Source organism: Carettochelys insculpta, chromosome 21 (genome assembly GCF_033958435.1).
Source record: "Carettochelys insculpta isolate YL-2023 chromosome 21, ASM3395843v1, whole genome shotgun sequence".
NCBI lineage: Eukaryota > Metazoa > Chordata > Testudines > Carettochelyidae > Carettochelys > Carettochelys insculpta.
This window is the reverse complement of record NC_134157.1, coordinates 18,758,714-18,785,488: the sequence shown is the minus strand read 5'-3', so window position 1 is coordinate 18,785,488 and position 26,775 is coordinate 18,758,714. Positions and strand designations below refer to the sequence as shown.

General features: G+C 51.7%; 1 protein-coding gene across 1 annotated transcript; it reads right to left on the bottom strand.

Moving 5' to 3' along the window:
• Positions 1–476: 476 nt before the first annotated feature.
• On the bottom strand, positions 477–26,165 carry AGPAT2 (1-acylglycerol-3-phosphate O-acyltransferase 2). The gene is made up of 6 exons (XM_075015116.1): positions 25,824–26,165; positions 8,570–8,703; positions 7,381–7,556; positions 6,941–7,036; positions 6,198–6,270; positions 477–3,175 (listed from the first exon to the last, which is right to left on the bottom strand). The coding sequence occupies exons 1-6, from the start codon at positions 26,015–26,017 to the stop codon at positions 3,009–3,011; spliced, it is 840 nt and encodes a 279-aa protein (XP_074871217.1). The 5' UTR covers positions 26,018–26,165; the 3' UTR covers positions 477–3,008.
• Positions 26,166–26,775: the final 610 nt, after the last annotated feature.

Here is a 26,775-nt window from a genome sequence, read left to right as displayed (position 1 = left end):
CCCTGGCCTGCCACAGGCCATGCAGATGCTTGTAGTACCATATTTGACTCCCCTATGCAAGAGTTGCTCCTGCACTTTAACAGGGGCCACGTGCGCCTGGCCCACCTCGCCCAAGCTACCTTGTGGTTTGTGAGAACACAAACAATATTCCACAGAAGTGGCCATCAGAGCAGCATCTTCAGCAGTGAGCCTCACGGTCATGCCTGCTGACTGTTGCTCAAACCTGTACCTCACAAATCGCAATCAATGCCTGTGAGAGGGGAGGTGCAGGAACGGCCCTTCAGCTTTGGTGCTCACAGCTCCCTGTGACTTCACCTTAGTCGAACTTTTGCCCCTGCAGGTGAGGCAGATGCTCAGATACCCAGCATGAATTGGACAGCACTGGATACACCACCTATACACAATAGGGAGCTCCTTCAGGGAATTCACCTGAACTTTTTTTTTTTTTTTAAAAAAAAGAAAACCCCACACTAGACTTTCTAGTTAAATAACTGCTTTATAAAAATTTTTTGATCAAATGTACATTATTTAACAGCTAAAAACTGAACAGACAACGGCCTTTGTGTACACTCAATCCCTTTTCCCACCTTGCTCAAAGCAGGATTAGATTTATACATTAATACAAAGTCATCTTTGGCTGAAGAAAAATACCCACGGCTTACAATCACCTTAACCAGCCCAGCTGCTCACCTAGTGCAGAGCTGCTGGGCAGGAGTTCGGAATGCTCCACCAGAGCCTGGCGCATGCTTCAGTTATCGTGCCTTTCCCTCCCTTCCAGAAGGATGGCAGACAAAGAAAGTGCTGGTGTGATTTCAGGTCAGACCCAATGAAAGGAAGCCAGCCATCCCTCTGGTTTTCACATCTCAGATCTGGATCGTACCATGCACATACTCAACTATTCATTTGTAACTGCAGCTCTTTCTGTGGCCAGGTGGAGCTAACTACCCCCCTCCACCTTCTCTATTTGGTTTCTCTCCATTATGCATTAGTGCTTTACACATCTGATTTGGTGTACTTTATGGAAAAACCATGAAGCACGCCTCTCCCCAAGCAGCGGGCAAGGGGATGATGCATTGCAAGAGATTCATTTATGCAAAGAGAAACACTGCCTGGGGCAGCTGAAGGCAACATTCCCACAAGGCCTCTAAGCTAATCCCTGGGAGTTTTCATGGCCAAGCCCAGCTCAGGAACATAAACATCTCTGCTGTTCCTCTAGTGGAGGGGCTCTTCATTTCCACACCTGGGGGAGAAGAGGCTAAAAAACTCAGGTTACCAGGAATCCTTCACACCCATCTGTCAGACTCAACAGGAATCCCGAGCTGCTGCTTCCCAGCAGGTACATTCAGACAGAGGGAAACCTTGATTCAGGGCCATCACACCCTTCCCATCCAACTCATTTTGCATGAACATCACTGATTTCACAGGTGACATTAGCCACCCTAGTAAGGCAGACATGCCAACACAGGATTGTACAGCAAACACCAGGTTTTGGTCAATGCTTCACAAGTGGTGCTTGAAAACGCTGCACAAAAAAAAAAAAAAAAGACCTCTCAGGAAGCAAGAGCATGAGAACACAACAAATACCAAGGAGGCGTCACATCCACCCTCAGCCTATCGTACCTGGCCCCAGGCTTAACAAAAAAAAAATCCAAGCAGCTATTGGTAGAGAACAAAACCAAATACTAAGTCAGGGGTGCAGGCAGAAATATGAAAGTGGGAATGAAAAGAGAAGGGTCCCTGTCTTTGTGGGTTTGTCTCATCCTTCTAGTTTTGCTCCACTCTTGGAAACAGAGTGCAGCTCTTATGGAGGTATGTTAACAGATCCCTTCCCTGGGGGATTTTGGTTTAGAGATAAAGTCCCCATTGAGTTTACATCATGGTAGTAATCAGGCTAGAGTGTCTTCGTAGGTTTGATCCCAACACCGGAGATCAGATTGGGTTGGGTTTTTTTTAGGTTTCCCACCCATCCATCCCTAAATCAGTGTTCATGAAGCTGGTTCACTCAGTGGACACAATGTTGACTTCACTAAAGAGCAGCATCTAAAACAGCCAGCCCTAGAAGGGCCACCTGTCAGACCTGCTGAATGTGAAGGAAGCGTGGGTAGAAGCCCTCCCACAGAAAGCCTTAGGATGCAGGATTACTACAAGTACTGGTGGGGAATTCACTGGTCTCGAAAGCAAGTAGGGGACAGACATCTGTGCAAACCTTGCCTCGGGACTTCTGTACATTTCAGACCCCTGCCAGGTCCTTAAATTAGAGGAGCATGGCAGAAGGTGGGGAAGAGAGTGGTTGGTCTCCCATCTTTGTCTCTGAGCAGCAACCCATATGCCAAGTGTGCAAAGACAGACACCAAAACAAGCTGATTTAGCAGAGTCCATCCTGTCAGAGGGGAGCAGCTGGGATGAACAAGACAGAGCTTAGAAGCTGAATTTCAGCTGCGAATTAGACTTATTGGCAGGGACCGATTCCTTAGGCATAAGATGCTGAGGACCTACAAGCAGAGCACAGCCATGGGAAGAGCTCCACCTGGACCCCTCGCACTCTCACCTCTTCCAGCAGCAACAGGATCAAAGTGGGTTTTAATTATCTAAAGGCTGAAAAGACATATGGAACATGGTCTTTGGCATCTAATGGTTCAGTGCTGGCAAGGGCCAGGCTTACTGCAGCCAACACCAGAGCTTTTAAATGTGTTCTGTAACACCTGCTTCCCAGCAGCTCCAGGGTGGCAGGAGCCTAAGAAGAGCTCAAAGCAGTGGGCATCTGCCCAGGAGCCCTTCACTAGCACTGGTAGGGTGTCTGGATGCAGGTGATGCTTCCCCCTGGGAGGTGAAGAACCCACCAAAGAGATTCACCAAACTGTAGACCTGGGCCACCAAGTGGTGTTTGTCAACTAAGGTTTCCCTAAGCCAAGTTGGGATTTGCCTGAACTTCCTGCAGAGGAAGGAGAAACCCCTGGGATATTTTGGCAACAGAAACAGGTCCTTTCAGTCCCTGCTGGTTGGGAATACTACTGGTTAAGGGCCTGGGCAGAGCCATTCGCCTCGCTTGCTGTGCCAGACAATCTGAAAAAGGTCTCTCTCATGAGGCAGTAGCATCTCTCAGTGAGGTCAGCGACATCCTCTGTCTTCAGGCCCTTGGTCTCAATTGGCTGGAGCACCTCAACCCGGATTTTACCTATGGGGGAAGAGGAAAAAAGAAAAAAGAGCAGAGACGTCAGTTCTGCATTTTCATAGGGTTACAGGGCAGGAAGGGTCCTTGAGAAGCCTTCCCATCCAGTCCCCTGCACTCATAGCAGCAAGTCTTATCTAGAGCATATACAACAGATGTTTGTCTAACCTGGCCCTGTGGAATCTCAAAATGATTTAGATTCCAATCAGAGGACCATATGGACTTCCCGCCTTATGGATTTAAATACCAGTAGTGATCCCCACTTTCAACATGCCCCCTCCCACCCCACACAAGCCCAGCAGGTGGGGCCAGAGCAGACTGCACAGCAAAGCTCACATGCGCAAGATCAGAGACCCAAGATGCAGTCAAAGTTCACCAATGCCTGATCTGTAACAGTCATTAGAGGGAATAGCTCATTTCCATATATGATCCAAGCTGGGTGCAAGTCACTCCTGGCAGTGGGCATCCAGAGCTCAGGCGTACGTGGTTTCCTAGTGCAGGAAACACCTGCAAATGACAGCTGTCGGGCAGGCCATGGACTAGCCCAGCAGAACTTGTAACTTCTTCTCTGTCCCTAGCAGGCTAGTGGCAGGGCCCACAAGAGCCTCTAATGGATGTCTACTGCAAAAGGTAACTCGCGTAACCTTTCTAGAAAGCAGGGTAATTTCTACAGTAGTAGCGGTTACACAGAAAGAATTACCACCAGAGGATTTTGACAGCATAGCCCAATCACGTACACAGGCAAGCAGAGATTCGCATTCAACTAAGTGGATTTCCCTGGATGTGTCATGTCATGAAGTCCATGTTATGCAACATGGAAGGTAACACTCCTGGTTTTGCATTTCTACATTCAATACCCAAGCACACCCCTGTGGCCTCCACACTTGGAGCAAGCTGTTACCTCTGAGAATCTAAAACGGGTCAGCATCCTTTCCAAGGATGAGTACTAGAATGTGACCTTTGGAGCCCTATGTACAGTCTGAGTGCCAGTGATACTTTTTAAAGTCACTCATAGTCCTGCTTACAACAGCTTCATTCATAAATAAAGATGCAGAGCTTTCCTGTGTAGGTGGTGGTTGGTAGCATTAGCTGGTCTTTTGTTAACCCATAGACAGCCTGGCTTTGCAGCTGGGAGCTTACTCATCAGGGAGGAGGGGCAGGGCTGAGCACCTGCCTTGTGTGCCAACGAAAGTCAGCTCACATGCCACTGTTGGCACCCGTGCTGGGGATTGCTGACCTCTGTTCCAAATGTTCCCAAAGAGTATTTGGTGGGATCACAGAAGCGAGCTAGAGACACACAGTAACAAGAGCATGATCTGAAGCAAAGTATTGCCACTTGATCAGCAAAGCTCTGCTTCTGCTCCTCTGCTGAGCTGTGCATCCCCTGGACTTCCTATTCTGACCAGGCCCCTCTCACTGAAAGGTACAGTCAAGCCAAGGTGCTTCACCCCTTTGATTTGGGTATTTAGCTCTGAGCCCTCCCATACCCACTGTGCAAACGTTCATTTGGAACCCAGGCAGGCCCTCCGCTGGCTTGGACAACATCCTTGTGCGGCAGTACAGCTCTCTGGGGCGGTTACTGCTGGGCAGAGCACGAATGCTTTTGGTGGGGGTTGGGGAGGCGAAGAAAGGGGAGTTAAACAGTTTGTGCTGTTGCAACAAGGCTGCTAGGAGCAAGCCACACACCGCAGCTGTTTCTGGGCAGGAGCAGGAACTGCTGTGGCACACAATGGCGTATAGGTAGCCCAACAGGGCTGCCAAGCCCTCGCTCAAAGAGAGCAACAGCACTTCTGAAACGGCCTTACCCAGTTCCCAGGCGTCAGAGCAGGTGCCGCAGAACCCAGCGAGGACTGCGCTCAGGAGTCCTTCAGGAGAGAGCTGGAATTTGAGCCTTTGAAGCCAAAAAGCTCCTGAGTGAGCAGATAAAGAACCTCCCTCCTCTTACGAGAGAGTGTTGACCAGCCAGCAGAAGCCCTTCAGGTGCTCCCTCTTTCAGGGCCAGGTGCATTGAGACCCTCTTGAGATAACGAGTCAGCAAAAAAAGAGCCAACCCTGAGACCTAGCCTGCATATGCTGAGAGGAGGCAGGGACACATGCAAAGTCTGCTGAGGAGGCGGTTGGCAGTACTGGATCATGCACAGCAGGCAGTAGCTTGTATCACCTGTTCCTCTTTTTGCCCATTATCTGCTGCCAGCAGGGCCAGAGGAGCATTAACTGGAGCAATACAAGAGCAGCAGGGTGTTCCTCTCTCCCTCATGCCCCAATTTGTGGGGAAAACATTGAAAGATAACTCTGGGTGTCTGACAGAAGGACTCCCGTGGCCTAGCTCTTCCTAGCACGTTCCATCCACAGGCCTCAGGACACTTGCAACCTTCCAAAGCTGCACAGCACAGCGGGGTGCGTTACAGAGTAGCTGGGCCAGCACAGCAGAGACACACAATCCTAGCCCATGAGCAAGCTCTGCTCCCTGTTGTCCAAACAGTACACGGGACAGTCTGCAACAGTTTACATGACAATTTGGGGGTGGCTTTTCAGAAGAGCTCAGCTCCTTTTCTGGATGGCCAAGAAAACTGAATTGCCTGTGAGCTTCCTGAAAACAAAACAGGAATAATCTAACCCAGATCATGGCCACTGGGTACGTTGGATGATCTGGAAACGCCACCCCCCCCCACCCCCACCCCAAAAAGGGCCTCAGCACCTCTGCGTGGAGCCCAGCTTTTCTCCTGCTGGGGAGCAAAAACACCGAGTCCACCTGTAAACAAGGTGGACCTAGCTACAGGCCAGAGTGACACCCTATAGACTAACATTTACTGGAGCATAAGCTTTTGTGGGTAGAAACCCCCTTGGTCGAATGCACGTGGGACTTTGCCCAAGAAAGCTTCTGTTCCAATAAATTTGGAAGTCTGTAAGGCACCGCAGGACTTCAGTGTCTGCAAAAATCAAACAAAACAATGAAACTAACACCGCCACCCCTCCGATACGCTGGATTTCAAATGACTAAGCCAGAAGAGTTCAAAGCACACAGTACCTGATATAAAGAGGTTCTTAGCTGGATTGTAGAACGAGTTGAAGGAGGAATACACCACCGCAATAACTGGAACCTTGGAGGAGACAGAGTACGAGAAGGTGAAAGGGCACCTGGTATTACAATAGCATGACCCCAGCCAACAGCAGGGCCCACTGTGCTAAATCCTCCACAGACAGAGCAGAGCAGAGGGGCCTAACCCTGATGAACATGCAGGCCAAGCCCAAGAACAGAGGGGAGGAGAAAGCTGCCACCTCTGTTCCCATATGTAAACTGGAGGCAAAGATTGAAGGCCCAGATCATGAAGAGGTATTAGGCACTTAACTCCCATTGACATACATGGCAACTGGGCCCAAGTGACCTCAAGGAGCTTGCAGCATTGTTGGGAACCACCTCAAGTCTCAGGCTAGAGCTCTTCCCACACAATTATCCCCACGCACAAGCCAAAGCAGGCCTGGTTGTAACCCCTCTGGTCCGCACCCACGTGCCTCAAAGCCACCTCTGAACGTGTTTGAGATGACCCTTCCCAAGGGGACATCTATTCCAGGGGATCTGGTGAGCCACCTGCGCCCAAGAGAGCAAAGTGCAGAGTGGCATTGAAGACAGCGTTCACTTCAAAGGGCCCCAGTGTCATTTACCATGCTCACATTTATAAACCCCTAAACAGTTCCTGTTGCCAATGACAACCCTTTCCCCGGAAGGCCTGTTCAGGTCTCAGACCCGCAAAAGACGTCAGCAAGCTCTACCTGCGCCTGCACAGCCAGATGGAAAGCTCCTTTTTTGAAGGGCAGCAAGTCCCCATTCCCGTTCCTCGTGCCCTCGGGGTACACCCAAACCTTCACCTGTAAGACAGGGAGAGAAACTGCCAATTCCATTTGCTGAGCGGTAGCATTAGATTAACTCACACAGCCTCTCCAGGGCAGTGTCAGATTACAGATGGCAGGATTCTGTTCCTAGCAGTTTGGAATCCCCAGAAGATTTTGCTGGGGGATGTAGGTACAAACAGGACTGGCAGATGAAGGCCACATAGCCACTAGGTACTAGACATTAGATAACAGTTCTTACAACCATCCCACCTTCTTCCTGCACTGAATCCACTGATGTTGCAGCACCTGCAGCCATCTGCTCCAATAGATGCATGCAGTGCCCAGCTCTCACAAAGCCTCCTGGCCTAAACCACACTCACCTTCTCCTCCAGCATGGTCTGCGCCACCCTGGACATCACCGTCTTGGCATTGCTCGTGCTCTTCCTGTTAATGAAGATGACACCGCCCAAGTACATGATCAGGCCCACTGGCCCTGTGTACAGCAGCTCCTTCTTGCCGATCTGAATACAGTTATCGGGGAGGATTTCCATCAACCCTAAGCCCGGAGCAAAGACAGAGTCAGAGGCCCACTCGGCCAGCCATGATGAGAGCAGCCTCCTCTCCACACACAAGCCAGATGGGCTGGGTAGGAGAGCCCACGCAGGCTTGTGGGCAGCACCTGGTGCGAATGGGTACAACGTACAGCAAGGCAGGCAGAGCGGAGGCAGCAGCAGTAGTCAGGGAGCTTTGCAGAGATGCTCCCTTGCTGCATCAGGGCCATAGCCTGCTCTCAAAGCATCTGATGTCCTTCAGCACCTTAAGGTACAGAAGAGGCCTGGCCATGTCAAAGAGGATAAAATGGACTAGGCAAGAGGTTCTTGTCCCTTGCCTTGAAATAGAGGCCTCAACTTGACCCAGTCCCACCACCAGTCAGTATATAATCAGGGTGGTACATGGGCAGCTGGTGATTTAGGCAAGGGAAGGCAATTTTGGGAAGGCAGTGCCTATACGCTTGGCTGCCCTGGTGGGCTGGGGTCCAGGGCTCTGGTGTGGGGAAGAGAAGGTTGTGGAAGGGACAGAGCCTCGGAGTGGAAGCGGGAGGGCTTGGGCTTGCTTTCTGTAGCTGTGCCCTCACCCACCACCTCCTGGCTATACCTGCTCAGAGCCTGAGCTAGCTGTAGTCACAAGCATCTTGCAGGAGATCACTGGAGAGCATGGACAGAACAGAGCAGTGGCTAGGGGAAGGGGCAGTCACTTTCCTCTCCCCGCGAGCAGGGGGAGGGAAGCATACAGCCAGTCAAGGACAGTTCAGACTAGGACTCACTCCACTGCTCTATGTCCTGCTCTATGTCTTGTACACCCAAGTGGGATTATCCCACAGCTGTTCTCATGTCTCATCCTGAGCATCCAGCAGCTGTCACTGACAGGACACTGGATTACATGGACCTGCCACTGCAAGGCCTGGAGACTCTCCCCATTAGGAGCCCACAAAAGATTTACCAAACAGCAAAGTGGAGTGCCCCCCTACAGTTCAAACCAGGCCTCTTTCGCCAGCCCCAAGCAGCTCACCCATCATGTCCAGGATGCTCTGGTGGTTGGACACAATGACACACGGCCCTTCGATCTGGAAGTTCTCCAGACCTTTCACCTCAAACCTCAGGCCATAAACATACTTGAAGGTCTTGACCATATTTGCGATGATCCTGCATAGAAGAGAGAAGGATGTCAGATGCCCGCAGGATTCTGACAGCGGTTTACAAGTACCTAAAGGAGGGTTGCAAGAAGGAGGGAGGAAAACTGCTTCCTGTCCTATTCTCTAAGGCTGAAGAGAAACGGGCTTAAACTGCAGCAAGGGACGTTTAGGTTGAACATTAGGAAAAACTTAATTGTCAGCGTGGTTAATCAGTGGAATAAATTGCCTAGGGAAGCTGTAGAGTCTCCATCACTGGAGATATTTAAGAGCAGGTTAGACAGACATCGGGGATGGTCTAGACAGTGCTTGGTCCTGTCGTGATTGCAGGGGGCTGGATTCGACCTCTTGAGGTCCCTTCCAATTCTAGTGTTCTATGAGTCTCAGAGTCAAATCACATCTAGGTTACAGCATGGCATTTGCCCTGCAGTTTATTAGGAGGGCCAGGAGTATGTAGTATCCCTTCAATTCCTGGACCCCAACAGCTGTCCCAGAACTCCAGCCCCAGTTACACTGTCTAGGCACACTTCCCCTCCCTGGTCAAGGGTTTGCCATTTGTTTTCACTGCAACTGATAGGTTACATTAAAAGACCAGTGCAGGTCTTACGCAGGGTCCCTATGGGCCAGCTCCCTCCTCTGATCAGTACACAGCTCCACAGAACGATCCCCCTTCCCTGATCAGAGGGGTGCAGGGAAACCATAAACCCCTCATAGCTGGACTTGTGTTGGCACTGAAGTGTGCTACCATTTTCTCTCCCACTCTTGCCCAAGTCTGACAGGCTGGCTGCACTCCAAGAAGGGGTCATCTTCTTCCCCAACCTGGGACGTTTGACTTTCTCAGTCCAAGCTACATAACTCATTTGTCCTTTGTGTATATGGGCCTTTCAGGGACTTACTGGGCTCAATGATCAAAGACACAAGCAACAAGTTGAACCTCTCTCGTCTGGCATTCTGTCATCCAGCAATATCCATAATCTGGCACAAATTTAATTAGCTGCATAACTACTTGTGTCTGTGGCCAAGTTTCCCACAGTCCCATGAAGTTTGTTTCCAGCCACCAGTCCTGGCTCTCAATGTTCCAGGCTGTTATTTAGCTGTAATTTACCCGTAAACTTCTTCTAAGAGCCCAGAAAGCAATGAAAGTGTTGGCAATACTGCTAGACAAGAGAGACCTTAAGAGGTCCAGCAAATTCTCTCAGTCAGGTTCCAAGGATTCCAGATAGAGGTTCATCCCTTACTGGATTTTGTAGACTGTTCCTCTCCCTAGAAGTCCCGTTTCTCTGCACATCTCTCTGGGCCATCCCTGTAAGACACTGCCATCTGCTGGGGGAAGCTCTCTCCAGTGACACCTGCTCAGGGGTCATTCCATGGATTCATCACCTGCCAGGCCCCTTTAGGTATCTGCCCAAGGCAGCTGCTTTGGAGAGATGCTCCCTGCAGGGTGCTTTGTGAGAAGGGACAGAGCAGCTTGGGCTCTTACTCAGTGCCATCCTGGTCAGGTATTCCTTCTAAGTCAGAAGGCTCCAGTGCCTTCAGAGGAGCGCTCTGTATCTGCTTCAGGAGGCTCCCCATGCAGGTAGAGGGCTCTGGCTGTAGAGAGCCCACTGTTGCTTTGCTCTGGCAAGAGAAAGTGGGTTCCTGACCCTGTCGGAGATGGGGCAATCCAGAGGGTGGGGCTAGAAAGGGCTCTGTCTTGCCCACGGCCTTGAGGCAGGAGGGGCCATGTTTTCAGGGGAGTTTAGCTCCCAGTGACGAGAGGGCACGACAGCCAGAGCCCTTCTTTCTGAAAGCAAAGGAGCACCTTTAGCTCATTCGGCCACGTGCCAAAGGAGAGTCTCATCAATTGGGTGAGAGTTCGGCTTCTTGTGGTGGGAGTTCTGTGGAGCAGAGACAGGAGATTCTCACAGGGTGAGGTCTTTAAGGTGGCACAAGGACACATGCTAGCTCCCTGCCAGCAAGCAGTGGTCAGGACTGTCCTGAAAGTTGGAGTACACAGAGCCCTTACTGCCCTAAAGTGCCAAGCCAGAGTTTTGCTTACATTGAGGTTAGCCATTGAAAAGCAGAATTCCCCATTACAAGCCTCCCATCCCTCCTCCTGGCATGCCATACGGCAGAGAGGAACACAGCAGTGCCACAGGGCTGGGGGCATTCAGCAGCTTGCACAGAGAGGAACTGCCGATCTGTGGCTAGCACTGAAAAGGAAGGGAATAAAGGGGAAAAAGAGGGGGAGCCAACCACCAAGGCTGCTGCGCCGGACAGTCCCCTCACTTCACTGCCAGTGTTCCCTGTAAGCTGAGCGCTTGGGCAGCCGCCCCGAAGACAGTCAAGTGCTGCCCATCTGATTAGCAGAGCACCCACAGCTGGCAGTATGTGTATCTATTGGTGGTGCACATCGCCCTATGCCTGGGTGCACATATCAAAGATTACTCTGCCCATGAATGGAACAATATTAGAGGGAACCCTGTTTGTGACTCCAATGCCTTGTCCTTTGCCTCTGGCATGCTGACAATTATGTTGGGCAGGCAATGGGGACAGCTAGCAGGCATTGCTGTTGGAGAGGCAGAGGCATGCTATAAATGAACATTGCCTGCACCTGCTGAGGGATGCTAAGACTCATACGGCCTGCATGTAACTCACATGTGGGCTTTTTCTTTCCTGTGTCTGCCTGAGATTCTCCTGGTGCTGGGTTGCTAACCCCAGTTTGCTCTCAATGACTGCAGCCCATTACTGAGCACATGGGCTGCTTTAGACCATTTTGTCTTAAAGCATGAGCGTGCAAAGTGGGGCGGGCGGAAGTTTAATGGGTGGGGGCACAGCATGATCAGCTGTGGGATCTCAGGCTCATTAAAAAGTGTTGAAATGTGACTGTTTTGATGTCTCTATATTCATGCTGACAGAGATTTTATATATATATAAGGGAGAAACATTTCCTAGAACTGGAAGGGATCTTGGGAGGTCATCTAGTCCAGTCCCCTGCCCTCATGGCAGGGCCAAGCACCATCCCTGACATCTATTTGTGCCAGTCCCTACAGAGCCTCCTCAAGGACTGAGCTCACAGCCCTGGGTTTAGCAGGCCAATGCTCAACCCACTGAGATATCCACCCCCACCCCCTGCAATTTTACATTCTACAGACTCGTTTCCTTACAGGTGCCAAAAGGTTGATTTTTTTCCTGCTATATGGACATAACCCAAATTTCTGTCAGCTTGGATTACATTAGGCAGGCTGGGGCAGGGGGCAGCTAATTGTAGGATGAAAAGGGAGAACAGTGCCTGTGGATTGGTGTACAGAAGCCAAAGAGATGGTCACGCCCCAGGCTGAGGCCCAGAGATCAGCCGACCAGCACATGCTGTCTGTTTCAGAGAGAGGCGGGGGCGGCAGGGGAAGAGGAGCTGCACCGAAGGTGAACAAGTGCACACGTGCTCCGGTAGCGCTGGCAGGGGGAAGGGCAGAGCCAGACTTGTCTCTCTCTCGGCTTGGAAGCGGAAGGTACCAACACACTAACCAAACCCTCTACCACCGGTGGCAGCAGCTGCTCTCTGCACGGACACAGCAGGCAGCCTGGCACAGCCCAGGCGCCGAGACGGACGTCTCATGCACACACCAAACACATGGAACCGGAAGGGCTGGGCACCCTCACCTCCCCGGTAACGCTCCCCACCCTCCAACAAAGGGGACGGCCATTTCCAACCCTCCCGCTGGCTGCCGCCTCTGCGCCTGCCCGGACTCGCCCCCAGCTGGCACAGAGCAGCAATTCCGTAGCCGGGTGGGTAAAGGCTCTGGTTTCATTTGTGCCTGCACAGAGGCTTCTGCCAGCAGAACTGTGCAGCCAAAGCCACCACCTGGCCTGCCTCAGCTGGATGCCCTCTAGCACAGAGGGACGGCGGCGTTCGCACAGCAGCATGGTGCTTTGCACCTCCCAGCACTGCACGGGGCGGGGGGGGGGCTGGCTAAAGCAGGTTACCACAGCTGAGAGATTCCTGCCCTCCACAGGAAACAAAAACATAGCTCCGCCATGGCCCTAGGCCTCTGTTAGGGGTCAGGCCTGGTTACTAGCCATGTTCCAGCCACAAGTCACATCTAGAGCCCGTCGAGCCTACAGGAGGGTCAGGAGCGCCCTTGTCCATGCTGCATGTTCGGGTTCTCTCTCCTGACCCTCACTGCCACCCAGCTCCTCGGGGGCACCTCTCATCTACAGAGCTCAGAACGCTTGCTAAAGGAGGTCAGTGTTCTCAGATAGGGAAACCGAGGCACGGGCCCTGCAGAGTGGGGTCAAAGGCAGAAATAGAACGCCACTCACCCAAGGCCCAGTCCTCTGGCTGCTAGGACCCCTCTCTACACACTTCCTCTGTCAGGGATTTTCTTCCTTACAACGTGGCTGTCCCGAGTGGACCCTTCAGCTCTGCTCAGGCCCCGCATGCGCAGCCCACACCAGGAAAGAACCACCTCATTCAAACCCTGCTAGGTTTGCAACGACTCTGCAAGTCGTTACGGTCTGGGCTGAACAGAATGGGGTTTTTACAGCCTGCTGAGTGGGCCACAAGAAGCAGCGGATGTCCACGCCTGGCGGAAGGCACAGTGCCAGGAGCTCAGCTAGTGAGGACAGTCTTCCTTGGCAGAAAGGGGGTTGAAAATTGACAGTTTTGCCACGTGTTCAAGTTTCCCCCCTCAGGAACAGTACAACTGTGGAAACCACCAGACTTGCGCCAAGCAGTCTTCTGGATGAGAAAAGAGTGAGAGAAGCAGAAGTTTTCTGCAAAGAGTTTCATTTGGTCAAAAACTGATACAGGTTCAAACTCCCTTGTCTGGAAACATCTCATATCCAGCAGGACAATGGATGTGGCTGAACCAGAGAGCAGCCACAGCTGACAGCACCACAGCTCAGAGCTGGCTGGGGCACAGAGCCCTGCTGCTAACCCCAGATGAGGGGTCCTCTGCTGGGCATGGAGGAAGCCTGACAGCCCTGCGGGGGAGCCCTGCAGGAGTGGGTCCCCCCTCCAGGCAGCCAGCCTGACCCTCTCTCAGCCAGCAGATCCCCTTGTCTGGGACCACTCAGGTCCCGAGAGTGCTGGATGAGGAAGCTACAACCTGTAGAAGCCTCTGACTAGTCCTACTCAGCAGCTATTTGTTTTCCTCAAAAGGAAGGAAGGTCAGAGAGGGAAACGTGTCCTCCTGGGTCACTACTCAAATCGAGAGACATCAATCAGGTCTGACAGAACGGCGCTCACTCCCCGAGCTCATCACACCAGCAGAGTACTGGTACTGGGAGGGACGGATGTGGCAGACCCAGCCACGTCCTTGATCTCCAGGATGGACAGAGCTTGGGCACTGGCAACAGGAGTGCATCAGGGCAGAGAAGTCCTGATCCTGGGGCCTACACCGCTTGGCCTGTGCCAAGGCTTGGGAGAATGCCCCACTTCCCTCCAGCTGCAGGCATGGTTAGTACCACTGACACCTACCCTCCGAGAAAGCCGAGAAGATTTAGCCAGTCACTCCCCACAGGCTGGCCCTCAGGAAGCCAGCTAGCCTCCAGGGGCAAGCTAACAGCTCCTGCCTGGTAAATGACTGCTCGAGTTATCCTTTTTTCTGGTTCCTACTGTGTCCAAATGAGCCAGTGCTCCATACCCGCAAATGGGAGCTCCCAGTCAATACCAGCCCAGGCTGCATTCAAGTCTACCTGGACAGATCGTTTTCCTGCTCTGGAGTAACGAAGAGGAGGCAAGTGCTCAGACCTAGCGCACACAGGAATTTTGCCACCATCCCAACTAATTCTCTGCAGGACTCACAAGCAGCAGGTAAGCTCAGAGACCAGCCAGCCTCCAGAGGTGCAGCTAGGCCTGGGACTGAAAGGAGCTCTCAACTCCTGGGAGCAGGCTCACCTGCAACAGCACTTCCCAAAGGTCAGCCCACTCCGGGCACTGTCAAAGGGGTGTGGCGATACCCCTCCCTGCGACACAAAGCAAGCATAAGGGTTGCTAGTCTGCTAGCCAGGAGACTGGCCCAAATTCCAACCCCGCCTCCCTTCTGTCTCTGAACCAAAGGAGAGGTCACTGCTTTGGAAATCAGGCTGCTGAGCAGGAAGCAGGAGGCGGTGGTTACACATTACCCAAAGGCACATGCAACACACCAGCCACCCTTCCCTCACCCGCCAGCTAGAAGGCCCATGTTGCACAACAAGGCAGAGGTTTCTCAAGACTGTTCAGAGCACTGAGGTGAAGTACTGATCTGGAGCAGAGCTGGGATGAGGGTTTCCACTTTCTGTACAACTGACACCATTGGCAAGGTCACATGCCTCATGCTACGGAGCAACACCTGCTGGGGACAGGAGGAAACGTGTTCCTTTTACCCCCCCGGTTAGTCCTGGGGTAGGAGGGCAGGAGAAACTTGGGGTAACGTGGAAAAACTGCTGGCCAGGCTCTGTAGCACAGAAACCCTCCATCTTCCTCCAATCCCTGTTCACAGCTTTATGGAGTACTGTACTATTTGGGGGCTGGGTGCCCGCCCTGTGCTGAGGCCCGTCCCCCAGCCTATAGGGAGGGGCTACTGGACCCAGGACCCAACTGAGTTCTTGGGACTACTAATGAGAAACCAGGGGCAGGGATGCAGGTCACAGGTTTAAAAGGAGGGAACCAGAGAGGGACACAGAGCAGAGAGCCCCACCAGTGCCCACTGCTCCTCAAAGCCGTCTAGGGCAGTGGTGGCCAATAGGAATGCAAAGATAAACAGCCGCAAGTGTGGCTTTTTCCCCCCCCATATTCGCCATGTTATTACATAAGTTATCTAAATGAATACCTCCCCCCCCCACTAAATAAATGCCTTCCCCTCCCACAGGGCCAGGCACCCCCAGCCCCCTCATTCTAATTCTATGCTAGTGACTCACCAGAGCCTCTGGGGCCGCCACATGGTGCGGGGGGGGGGGGGGGGGGCACATCTGCACGGAGGGGGCAGACGGTGGCATTCCCCACGTGCGGCTCTCAGGAGCATCCGCATGCGACTCCAGACCTGCGGGTTGACCACCCCCGTATTTGCCACAAACACAGCCTCCTATTTGCCACATGTGGCAAGTGGCGAACATACTGGACACAGCAAGCCTAGGGAGCCAGCGGATGCTGCCCAGGGGAACTTTATGAGTAGCAACCAGACTAAACTGACCTAGTTTCAAGGCTGCCCCTGGGGTTAGAAAGAGCAGCCAGCCTGCTGCTGCTCAGTCAGATCCCAGATGGAGAGAGGCTGCAAGGCCACCACCCACTGCAGCTTGTTTTAGCTGCTACAGATACAAGGTTTGCATTCGTGCCGGGCTCTGCCACCTGTGTGTACACAGCACCGGATCAGCCGCGCTCATGGCAGGTTCGTGAAGTTCTTTCCAACCCTACATGCCACTGACCAAGTTATTCTTCTGGAGTCATGGGCACTCACCTGGGAGAGGTTCCTCGTCACCAGACGGATTTCACAAGCCTCAAATCACACTTGTTTGTGTAACAAGCATTAGTCTAATCAGTCAGCCAATATATTCTAGGAAATCCTTTGAGGCCTCCAAGGGCACTGCTATGCTGCAACTAGGAACCCAGCTCTGGCCTGGGCCAGCTGAGTCACACTCCTGGAGCGTGGGTGGTGGGACAGTTTAACTGCAGAGTAGACACAAGTACCCGAACTCTAGGACCCCCTGAGGTGGGAAGGTGCAGAGCTCTGGCTGCAGGTCAAGCAGATATTCCACACCACCATTACAACAGCCCCACAAGCCTGTGTCAGCTAAGGGTGAACTGCTGAGCACACCCCAGCACCCCTCAGGACTGAGATTTCACAGTTCTAATGGGGCAGGTTATAATGTAATGCGTTTTCACCATCAGATGTGTGTCACAAGTCAGCCTAACATTGGCCTCTAGTAACCTCTTCCCAGTCATGCTTGTCTTGGCTTTAGGGAACCAGAAACTAACTCCGTGGCAGGGCGGGCAGGTGTGGGGCAAAGATCTCTGTATCAGGTCAGACTGACACTGCTATCTCTAAAGTTGCCTACGTCATTCATTTCTTTGTCAGCTTGTGTCAGTGCAGGTTAAACCTTAAATCCACTAGCCTAGGTGGCGAGACGTGATAGGACCAGGGTGACATGCCAGGAGTTGAAAGCCAATAATCCACAGACTTATCCCTCCTACCGTGGCCCACTCCAACCTTTGCCGGGAGAGAGGGAGAAACTGCAGAGACTTCAGTGCTGCTATCCAAAGACAGCAATAGGCCATCTCTGACATCAGAGAAGAGAATAAACCCAATATTTGAATGCAGAGCTGCTGCAGGTGCACAGATTACACATCAGTTCACCTGGCTCAGGACTTCGACACACAGAGCTGATTAAGCACCAGCTGCTTACAGAAATTCCAGGGCACAGCACTATTTCAAGTACACACACAGGCACAGGCACTTCAGCTGTGCTCAAAAACAGCAGCCACAAACCTTGCCAGGCCAGGCTTTCCAGCAGAGCTGATCTGTTCTCTTGGGAACGGGCAGCATGAGCCTCACCTCTTTTGATAGAAAGAGCCTATTCTGTACCAAGCATGGATTCTCTCCCACTCCTGATGGGGAACTTGGCTCACATACAACCCATGAAGCTGCCATGCCAGAAAGCGTCATTCAGCATGCGCAATCCTGTCTCGGTGGAGCAGGACTTTTAAAATAACCTGACCTTTGTTCTAACCAGAACGAGTTGTCCCCCACCCCCACAACAGCTTCCCTTTGTAGGCATATCTTCCTGCAGGAAGGCCCAGCACTAGCTAGCAGGGTGGGGAGAGGATGTGCTACCCCTAATTATCAGAAAGGCCAAAATAGTGATGAAGTTATCCTGTGTTAAAAGCACTGACGAGCAGCAGATTGCATGAAAGGGCAACATTGTCAAGCACAGCAAAACACTGACAAGTCTAAAACTCCTCATCTCTTAAAATCCAAACGTTTCCCTGGGCTCTAATGGGCCCCATGGCCCCTGGAAGGTTGTCTCTTTAGCTGGTGATATCCAGGGCACCTGAACACTCACGCACTTCCCAACAACAGGCCCATAGAGCCAGGGGTTCCCTTCTCAGAGGCATCGTAAGCAACTCAGGGGAAGACTGCAGGGTCATCGAGTAGACAGCAAGGCTCTGAGTTTGTAGGCACCACACCCATACCGGACAATAAGTTTGAGTACAGTCACTGCAGTCAGACACCCAGGGCTGGCCTGAGCCTGCCAACCCTGGCTCACGCCTCAGGGCTGCTCACCTGCTGTGTAGGCTTCCAAGCTCTAAGGCCAGGTGAAGGTCCCAGACCTTGGGCTACAGTCTATGTTCTAAAGCCCACACCACAATTAAAACAGCCGCAGAGCCAGAACCAGAGTCTATGGCTGTTTCTACAAATAAATGGCCCAACATATGCTAATGAGGTACAGATGTAAATTCCTGGCACCTCATTAGCATAAGGTCACATGGTTTGGAGTCCAGAAGAGCTTCTTCCTGACTCCAAGTTATGTGACCTTATGTTAATGAGGTGCCAGGAATTTACATCCACACCTCATTAGCATACTTTGGGCTGTTTAAGTGGCATGTGTAAAAATGGCCCATAAATACAATAGAAATCAGGATTTTTAACTGCAGTGCAGACATACCCTTTGTTGGCCTAAGAGCCTGTGTCTGGATGTCCAACCCATAGAGAAAGCAGAATACTTGGTGCTTGCAGTCCTTTCATCCCCTGATGAGAACTGTCATGCAGTTAAGAGGGCAGGGTATCGGCTTGCCTAGGAGGGAACTACCGTGCGCTCAGAGGACACAATACATTTCAAGTTGACAGATTGCAAAGCACATCATCCTGCCCCTGCCAGGATGTATGAACACCAGTGCTGGTTTCGCTGGGCAGCTAGTACATGTAGCGCTTAACGGGCACGGTTGTGGGGTTTAGCACCAATATCCAGACAGTTCTGCAAACCTCTGGATCCTAACAGAAGCGTTCCATGAAGGAGCTCGATTTGGATCCTTTCCCAGGGAAGTTTGCAACCACAGAACTGCAGGTCAGTTGCGTACAACCTTTGCAGCATACAGGGTCAGGCTGGGAACGTTCCAGGAAGCAGAGGACAGCAATTAATTTGTATACATTTACATGCATTGGATCACTGGGTTCCCCCATCCCGGAATCCATTTAGAGTGAGTACAATACCAGACTTGTAGTTACATCTGGCCTTCAGTTTCCCTATCTGCTACTTCTGTCCGCCACTTATTCCCCTGCCAGCTCGCCTTCTATGCGTGTCACTATTCTTGCTGTTCTCAACCTCCTCATCCACCCTAGTGGGGGGAAAAAGAAAAAAAAAAATCCTCCCCACTCAGGAGAGTCCAAGCCCATCATTCCAACCATCAGAAAAAGTCCAAACTCTTTAGATCCTCCCAGCACAATTCTGCAGTCTTGCGTTTCTGCTCTACACATCCCTTTCACACGCGTAGGCAAGACAAAGAGACCAGAGCTGAGATGTTGGAAACAGAATCATGGTATGCAGAGGACTCATTTAAAAACTTGGACTGCCAAAGGACAGACACACAGCAAGAAGTCCTGTGACACCTTACAGACTAACAGACATATTGGAGAATAAAGAGACCCACTTTGTCAGATGCACTGAGGGGAAATTCCAGAGGCAGGTATAAATACACAGACCATACATCTGACAAAACAGGTCTTTACCCACAAAAGCTTAGGTTCCAGTATATCTGTTGGTCCATAAAGTGTCACAGGACTTCTCATTGTTTTTGAGGATAGAGTAACAGAGCTACCCCTCAGATACCAAATGGAAAAGCCAGTCAGCTCTCCAAAGAATGCTTGCTGGAAAGGGAACGCTCTTTAATAATCCCCTCCTGAAGTGGGGGTCTTCAGACTCAATGTTGCAACTACAAGTGCTAGGATACCACAACAAACAAGTTCCCCAACGTGCTGATATTTTATCAGAACCCTTTTGCTCATTTTATCAAGGCAACAGAACCTCATGATGGGCCACACAGAAACCAGGAGCCCAAGAAAAAACACATGGGAAAGCAGCGTGTGATCTAGAGTTCTCAGTCTTTAACCAAGGAAAAAAAATTTTCAACCTCCAGCTGCAGCGTGACTTTCCCCTGAAGTACAGCAGTTGCTTTGACAACACAAAAACACCTCCTTGGAGGTCAAACCGAGTATGGATTAGATTTTTCGTCCTCCCTCTGGATCTAAAGAGAGGTCATAGTAGCACAATTAACAGTGAGAGTCCAGGAGAGCTTTTTGCTTTTATAAGTACTTTTGTATTCAGCCCATTTTCAGCCTGTTAAAAGGACAGAGGTACATTCACGATATACTGAAGAGTTGAAGTTGTGATGGTTCCTACAAACACGTCTGTACCCTGAGATGAAGTAGACACTTGGCAGAAATACCCTTAAAGCACTGGCTCCTCTCAGAATAGCGTTCCGAGAGAGACGGCTGTATATGTAAAGAGCCAATGGACAGGTAAGATGCCAGTGTATAACATGCAGTGAGGCTCCTGGGTTTTTAAAAAACCAATACCTGCTGCTGTGCATTATGGATGCCTTAAGAGGGGTACATAAAGATACAGGGATGCCACTTAAAGCACTATACTACAGCAGAAGATTCACCAAACTCAGGGCTGATCTTCCCAACATTCTGTTTCATGCCCTTTCTGGGGTCAAAGTCAACCCTGGATTAAGGAAGATCAGCAGGAGAAACGCTTCTGTCCACCTTCTTCTGTATAGATACTGCAGTCGACCTCTGATAAGTCGATTTTAGCTACACAATTGGCACAGCTAAAATTGTGCATTAGTGGCCCACTTCTGTATCCAGTGGACGTAGCCTAGGTGGGCTCTTCTGATCTGACAGTGGCAGGTCATTCCTGTTCAAAGGTACACAGCAGAAACAGGGCACTGGTTCGACAACGCCACCTATGCATTTCAGATATAGCTCTGAAGCATGCAGGGAAACGGGTATTCTGAAGCTGTTCATTTGGCACAGGCTCAGAGCAGCTTGTTCCTGCAGCCCAGATAATATAGTTTACCTACAAAAGTCACACTCCAGTGACTCAAGTTCTGCAACAGTCTTATTCCCACTGCACAGTACAGGATGAGCCTCTCTAATCCTGCACCTTTGGTTCCTGATGAGTGTTGAACAAGAGAATTTGCCAGACCACGGTACGTCAATATTTTCTAATACGTTACCAACACTTCCACCCTTACTGGGCTCTAAGAAGATATTTAGGGGTAAATTACAGCTAAATAACAGCACTGAACACTGACAGCCAGGACTGGTGGCTGGAAACAAACTTCATGGGACCACAGGAAACTTGGCCACACCCATGGTAAGCGATTGTCTAGCTAACTAACTAAAGTCATGCTGGATTATGGATGTTGCTGGATGACAGAGTGCCAGATCAAACATATTCAACCTGTGGTAAGAACAGGATGTCCCTTGCTTCATAATCTTTTGCTATCCATGAGCATCTCACTCTACCCACCAGTGAAACACAGCTAGCCCAGCATGGTACACAACAGCTGCTCAGCTGTATACTACACTGCTTAGAGATGGGATGCAAAGAATGGTTTCAGGGCCTGATGTTCCAGGAATTCAGCTAGGACTCAAAGGTTTTAGCACCCCTACACTTCAGAAGAGGGGCAGGTTAGACACCTCTTGGTCAGCTTCTGTTTTTCACATCTCATGCCAGATCTACACTAGCAAAAAAAAGATCAAAAGACACACAACTCCAGTCACACGAACAGCGTAGCTGGAGTCAACATACCTTGCACTGATTTTTCTGTGGCCTCCCCACAGTGGGAGGTCAACAGGAAAATTTCTCCCATCAATTTCCTTTAGTTCTCTTGATTCAGGATTGCAGCTGTAGTTCAGCATGTGGATGCTTCTGTATTAGGATCATATAAGCATAATTGTACTTTTGTAGGCATCCAAAGGGGTTTTCAAAGAGCAAACACTGATCTAGTCCAATGCTAAAAGTTATCATTTGTGTCTCCTTATCTCTAAGGTGTGTAGCTGAATGTGTTGCCTCACAGCCACAAAACCCTGTAATACTGACTCCTGGACCATCAACCCCTCCAGACAGCATAGACACGCCCTCATTCAAAAGGCAGCATCACCAGCTACACACTTTAGAGCAGTGTTCTTAAACTCTCAGACCACAGAACACCCAAGGATATATTTTTAGGCAGAACACCTATGAAAATTCTTCCAAAATATTGTTGTCCAACCGGGCGGGGAGGGGGGGGGGGAACCACACCAACATATCCAGCAAAAACAAAATGAAGCAATTTAATCAGGTATCATAGCTATGAAGTAGTAACATTGTATGTGGTTTTTAAATGATAGAAAATATACACCTTCTGCATACGATATCAAGAAGTATCAGATGCTTGCGGCACACCTGCAAGCAGTTCACTGAACACGTGTTCTGTGGAACATAGTTTAAGAAACCCTAACCCAGAGTAATGGGAGAAAAATGACAATTTTTTAAGCATCGGACTAGATCAGTGTTTGCTCTTTGAAAACCCCTTTGGATGCCCACAAGAGTGCAATTAAACTTGTATGACTAACACAGAAGCACCCAGACACCAAACTGGAACACCTGTAATTACGGGTTAAATTAGTTTGCAAGAAGCAGGGCAGTATGGGGAAAATATGGTTCTAGGGCAGGTGACACAGATGAAGCTGCCACATGTGGAACATGTACAGAGAATAGAAGCAGAACCTGGATGTTGGAGCACAGCAATGAGGTATAAGCCGAAAACCACGCTACTTTCAGAAGCTAGAATTTAGAGGGACATTTTGGGAATAAGGATGTTTAACTCTGCTCTGAGGAGGGGATCCCCAGGATGATTTAAACAGCCAGCAGCCCTTCACAGGAAGGCTCCCAGCACAGCAAGCAGCAGCAGAAGAGAAATTTCCACTGTAGTATTGCCCTATTATAGGAGAGGCTTCAATGTCCTGCCCCTATGAACACTTGCTGATCTCCAAGTGCAGCTCTCATGCCACAGGCTTCATGCCTTCACCTGTTCCGGGGCAGAATGACACTGTTCTCCCTTTTCCCCCCATGGTTCTACCAGCTGTTCTTATTCTGCAGACGTGACTGTGTTTGTTAAGATGCTGGGTCTGACCATTAGACTACCCCATTTAGATCGTAAGTTTACCAATATATCCATCTTACCTAAAGATCTGTGATGGGAACCTAGAAAGGCCTAGCTTCTACAAGCACCATAGCAGGTTCCTGCATACCAGTCACACTTGCTAAAACACACTGACACTGTTGCAAAATAGCAAACATGATGGTGGAATGCATTAACAGGAATGCTGTGAGAAAGACAAGAAGTATTCTTCCGCTCTACTCTGTGCTCATTAGGACTTAATTGGAGCATTGTGTCCAGCTCTGGGTCCCACATTTCAGGAGAGAGGCGGAGACACTGGAGAGGGTCCAGAGAACAGCAACCAAAAAAAATTAGATGGCTAGAAAACATGACCTGTAAAGGGGAAACTGGAAGAACAGGGTTTGTTTAGTTTGTGAAAGAGAAGACAGAGGGAGCACAGTATCACCTTTCAAATACCTAAAAAGATGTTACAAGGAAGAGTGAGGAAATTGTTCTCCTTGACCTCTGATGGCAGGACAAGCAGCAATGGGCTTAAGTCATAGCAAGGGAGGTTTAGGTTGGAGGAAGGAAAAAAAAAACAAAACAAAACACTTTTTAATCGGGGGATTAAGCACTGGAATTAATTGCTGAGTAATGTTGCGGAATCTCCACCACTGGAGACTTTAAGAGCAGGGTGGACAGGCATCTGTCAGGGATGATCTAAGTGGTGCTTGGTCCTACTGTGAGTGCAGGTGACTGGATTTGATGACCTCTCAAGGTCCCTTCCAGTTCCACTATTCTAGGATTGCCAAGAGCGTTCCTTTTCCAAGCCTGCCACTGCTCTTCTGATAGCCTGTACTGCCAGGCCCATTCCTATCCTGGCATCATCAAATTCTCAAATGCTTGCTGAGAAGCAGCTTATCTTGAGTCCTGTTGCTCACACCCCAGACCTCCACTGAATTAAACCACAACGGCAAGGATCCCAAAAACCTGGGCATACAGCGTTCATTATTACACAGCAACTCTCAACCAGGGCTAGTCAACAGGCAGACCAGCATGAAGTCTGGAGAGCCAGACACTTTTGAACAGACCCCAAAATATTTGTCTTTATTATTGTCTCTGGAGTCTGGACCCAACAAAAAACCAAAAACCCACCTGACTAGCCCTGCTCTAAATCCATCACACCACCACTAACTTGAAGCTAACGCAATGGATCTTTCATACTTTCAGATTTCTGGGAGACAGTCAGGGCACATATGCCTTTGACAGGAAGTGGCACCAATCTCTTTTCAGCGGCCCTCCCTGTCCCTTACCCACTCCCTGCAACCACCCACCCCACCCCAAGCCCAGTTTCAGCAGAACACATTTATTCAGTCAGAGGATCTAGCCCTTAAGTAAATCAGGACAGTGACAGGAAGATCTACAGCTATCTTCAGCCTGCCTACACCACCACTTTCAGTGCTGCTGAAAGGCAACGATATCGATAAACTCCTGTAGCGAAAGTCCCAACATTTTCAAAAGCTTGTCACTAAGCGATTTCCCACAGATCCTCAGTCCTGGCTGGGGTGAACCCTGCCAGGATCAGGGCAGTGTAACTTCTAAGGGTAGCACTGACATGGCCTTATAGGTGTCTTATCTTTTCCACCAACTGAAGCTTTTGCACAACACATCACTCTCCCTGGGGTCTCGGGAAGGAAGCAGAGTATTGCAGCTAAACGCTCATTAGGTCAGGTTGTTAAGCAGATGCAAAATGAGCCCAGGCTCCAATTGGCGCAGGTGCACTATTGCTAAATAAGGGATGAGTTGTGCAGTCTACTGACCCATTCCCACACTCAGCCTGCTGTGTTTTATTCTAGGCACAGGAGCTGGGGGTGGAGGGGCAAGGGAACCCTAGGAGATTAAAAATGCTCACACAATACTGTATTAAAAAAAAAAAAAGCCACACCCACCACACCCACACTCCTTCCAACTAACATGCTTTCCAAATAGCAACTAACTGCATTGAACCCAGCAAACATCCATGCCCACTTCACAGCAAACAGCCACAGGCACAGAAGTGACAGGTCACTATCATTATCGGGATGTCCTCCTGAGTATGTTTATGGGGCAGACTGCAACTTAACAGATGCTTGCTGGAGACTGCTCCTCCACAGCCACACAGGTTTTGGCTTTATCCCTGCCTGTTTGCTGTAACCTGAACATCCCTGAGGCCGCAAGAGCGATTGCTATGGGACAAACCAAGTTAGGAAAGTCGTTCGTGTATTTTTAGCCCCCTTCTCGTGCAGTTTAGCAGCTGGAAAGGAAGAGAGGCAGCACCCGGCCATCCCTCAGCACACCCCCGAGTCTGGTAAGTGGGCCACAGTTCAGGAGCTGCCGCTGTTTCGCTTGGAAGTTTCCAGGGAAGCGCGCCGTGGTGGCTGTGCGGGCGGCTGGGGAACAGCCCCATCATCCCCGCTCTTCCCCCGCCGCTGCCTGGCCCGACAGACAGCAGGTACCCGTCCTTCCGGCCGCCCAGCCCACGCCTCGCTCCCTGCCAGCCGCCACGGGACAGGATGTGCGACTTAGTTGCTGCGTTGCCAGCACAGGACTGGCTGGCGCCCGTGACTCCGGGAGGCCCCATCGCGGAAGGCACAGCCGGGGCATTCGGGCTCCGGGGTGGGCACAGCCGCTGCCCCCCCGGGCTGCGCTGCCCTGCCCTGAACTGGGGCTTGCGGCGACGCGCTGACCCAGCCGCGGGGTTTAACAAGCAGCCACCGCCCCTCGGGCGCAGGAACGGCCCCGCCCGGGGGCAAATGCCCCCTTCCCCCCGTGCAATGCTAGTGCCAGGGCGTGTGCACGGCCCAGGTGAGCAGCAGCGGCCGCGGGGAGCAGCCCAGGCGCTGGCCCGAGAGGTTCACCTCCCCCCTGACCCCAGGCAGGGGATCGGCCGCCCGGCTCCGCCCCCGGGACTGCCCACGCCGGCCGGAGCCGGGGCCCGGGGGCGGAGCGCGGCGGCCGGGCTGCCGCCGGCCCCGTCCCGTAGCACTCGCCTCATGTTGCGCACGGTGCGGCCGCCGTGCCGCAGCAGGCAGAGCGGGACGGCCAGCGCCGAGGCCGTCAGGCACAGCGCGCAGTAGAGGCCGATCTTGAGCCGGACGCGTGCGGCGGGGCTGAGCACCAGGAGCGCGGGCAGCATGAGGAGCAGCAGCAGGGCGGCGCCCCCCAGCAGCCAGCTCGGCTCCATGCCGCGGCGATCAGCCCCGAAAGGCCAGTCCGGCAGAGGGCCGCCCCGCCGCCCTTAAGGGGCCGGCCGCGCCGCGCCGCGCCGCCGGGGGAGGGACCGCCCGGGCACGCCCAGCGCCGCCAGCTGCCGCCTTCCTCCTCCCAGCACCCGCCTGCCCCGCTGCGCCCTGGCCGACGCACGCCCCTGCCCACGCCCCGCTAGCGCGTTCCCCTGCCCTCTGCCCCCGCCCGGCTTGCCCCGCGACACGCTGCGGTCGGCTGCAACGTGCCGAGCCCCGAAGAAGTTGAGTCCGGGTTCAGCGGCCCCAGAGCCTGGGGGTTTCCTAATCCCCCTGCGCCTGGTCCTCCGAGGCCCTCAGCCTCAGCCTGCTGGGTGCGTGTGTAAAAGGGGCTGGGCACCCTGACACACTTCCTCCCTGCCCCCACCCTGACTCACTCTTCCCCGGACACACCCCCTCGTCACGCATGCTCACCCTGACACGCCCACCCAAGTGTCACGCTCCCGGTTTCTACCCCCTCCTCCCCCACACAAGCCCCCTTACTTTTTCTCTCCCTGGGACCTGTGCACCAACAGACACTTCTCAGCTGTGGATGTGATTAGGCCACAATCACCGGGGGTGGGGGGTGAAGCATGGGAATAATTTTCCCCCACCAACTCCTCTGGCCCAGGCCCTGTGCTGTTCAGCATTGGGGTTCCCCTCCTGCAATATTTACTGAGACTTTGTCAAGCACCACAACAGAGGCCAAAGGGAAAGGCTC

Coding starts and splice junctions, on each gene's coding strand:
- AGPAT2 (XM_075015116.1), bottom strand. CDS start 26,017: ATGGAGCCGAGCTGGCTGCTGGGGGGCGCCGCCCTGCTGCTGCTCCTC. Junction 6,271..6,940: donor ATCTGGCTGTGCAGGCGCAG/GTAGAGCTTGCT, acceptor GTCTCCTCCAAG/GTTCCAGTTATTGCGGTGGT. Junction 3,176..6,197: donor TAAGAACCTCTTTATATCAG/GTACTGTGTGCT, acceptor CTTCCCCCATAG/GTAAAATCCGGGTTGAGGTG.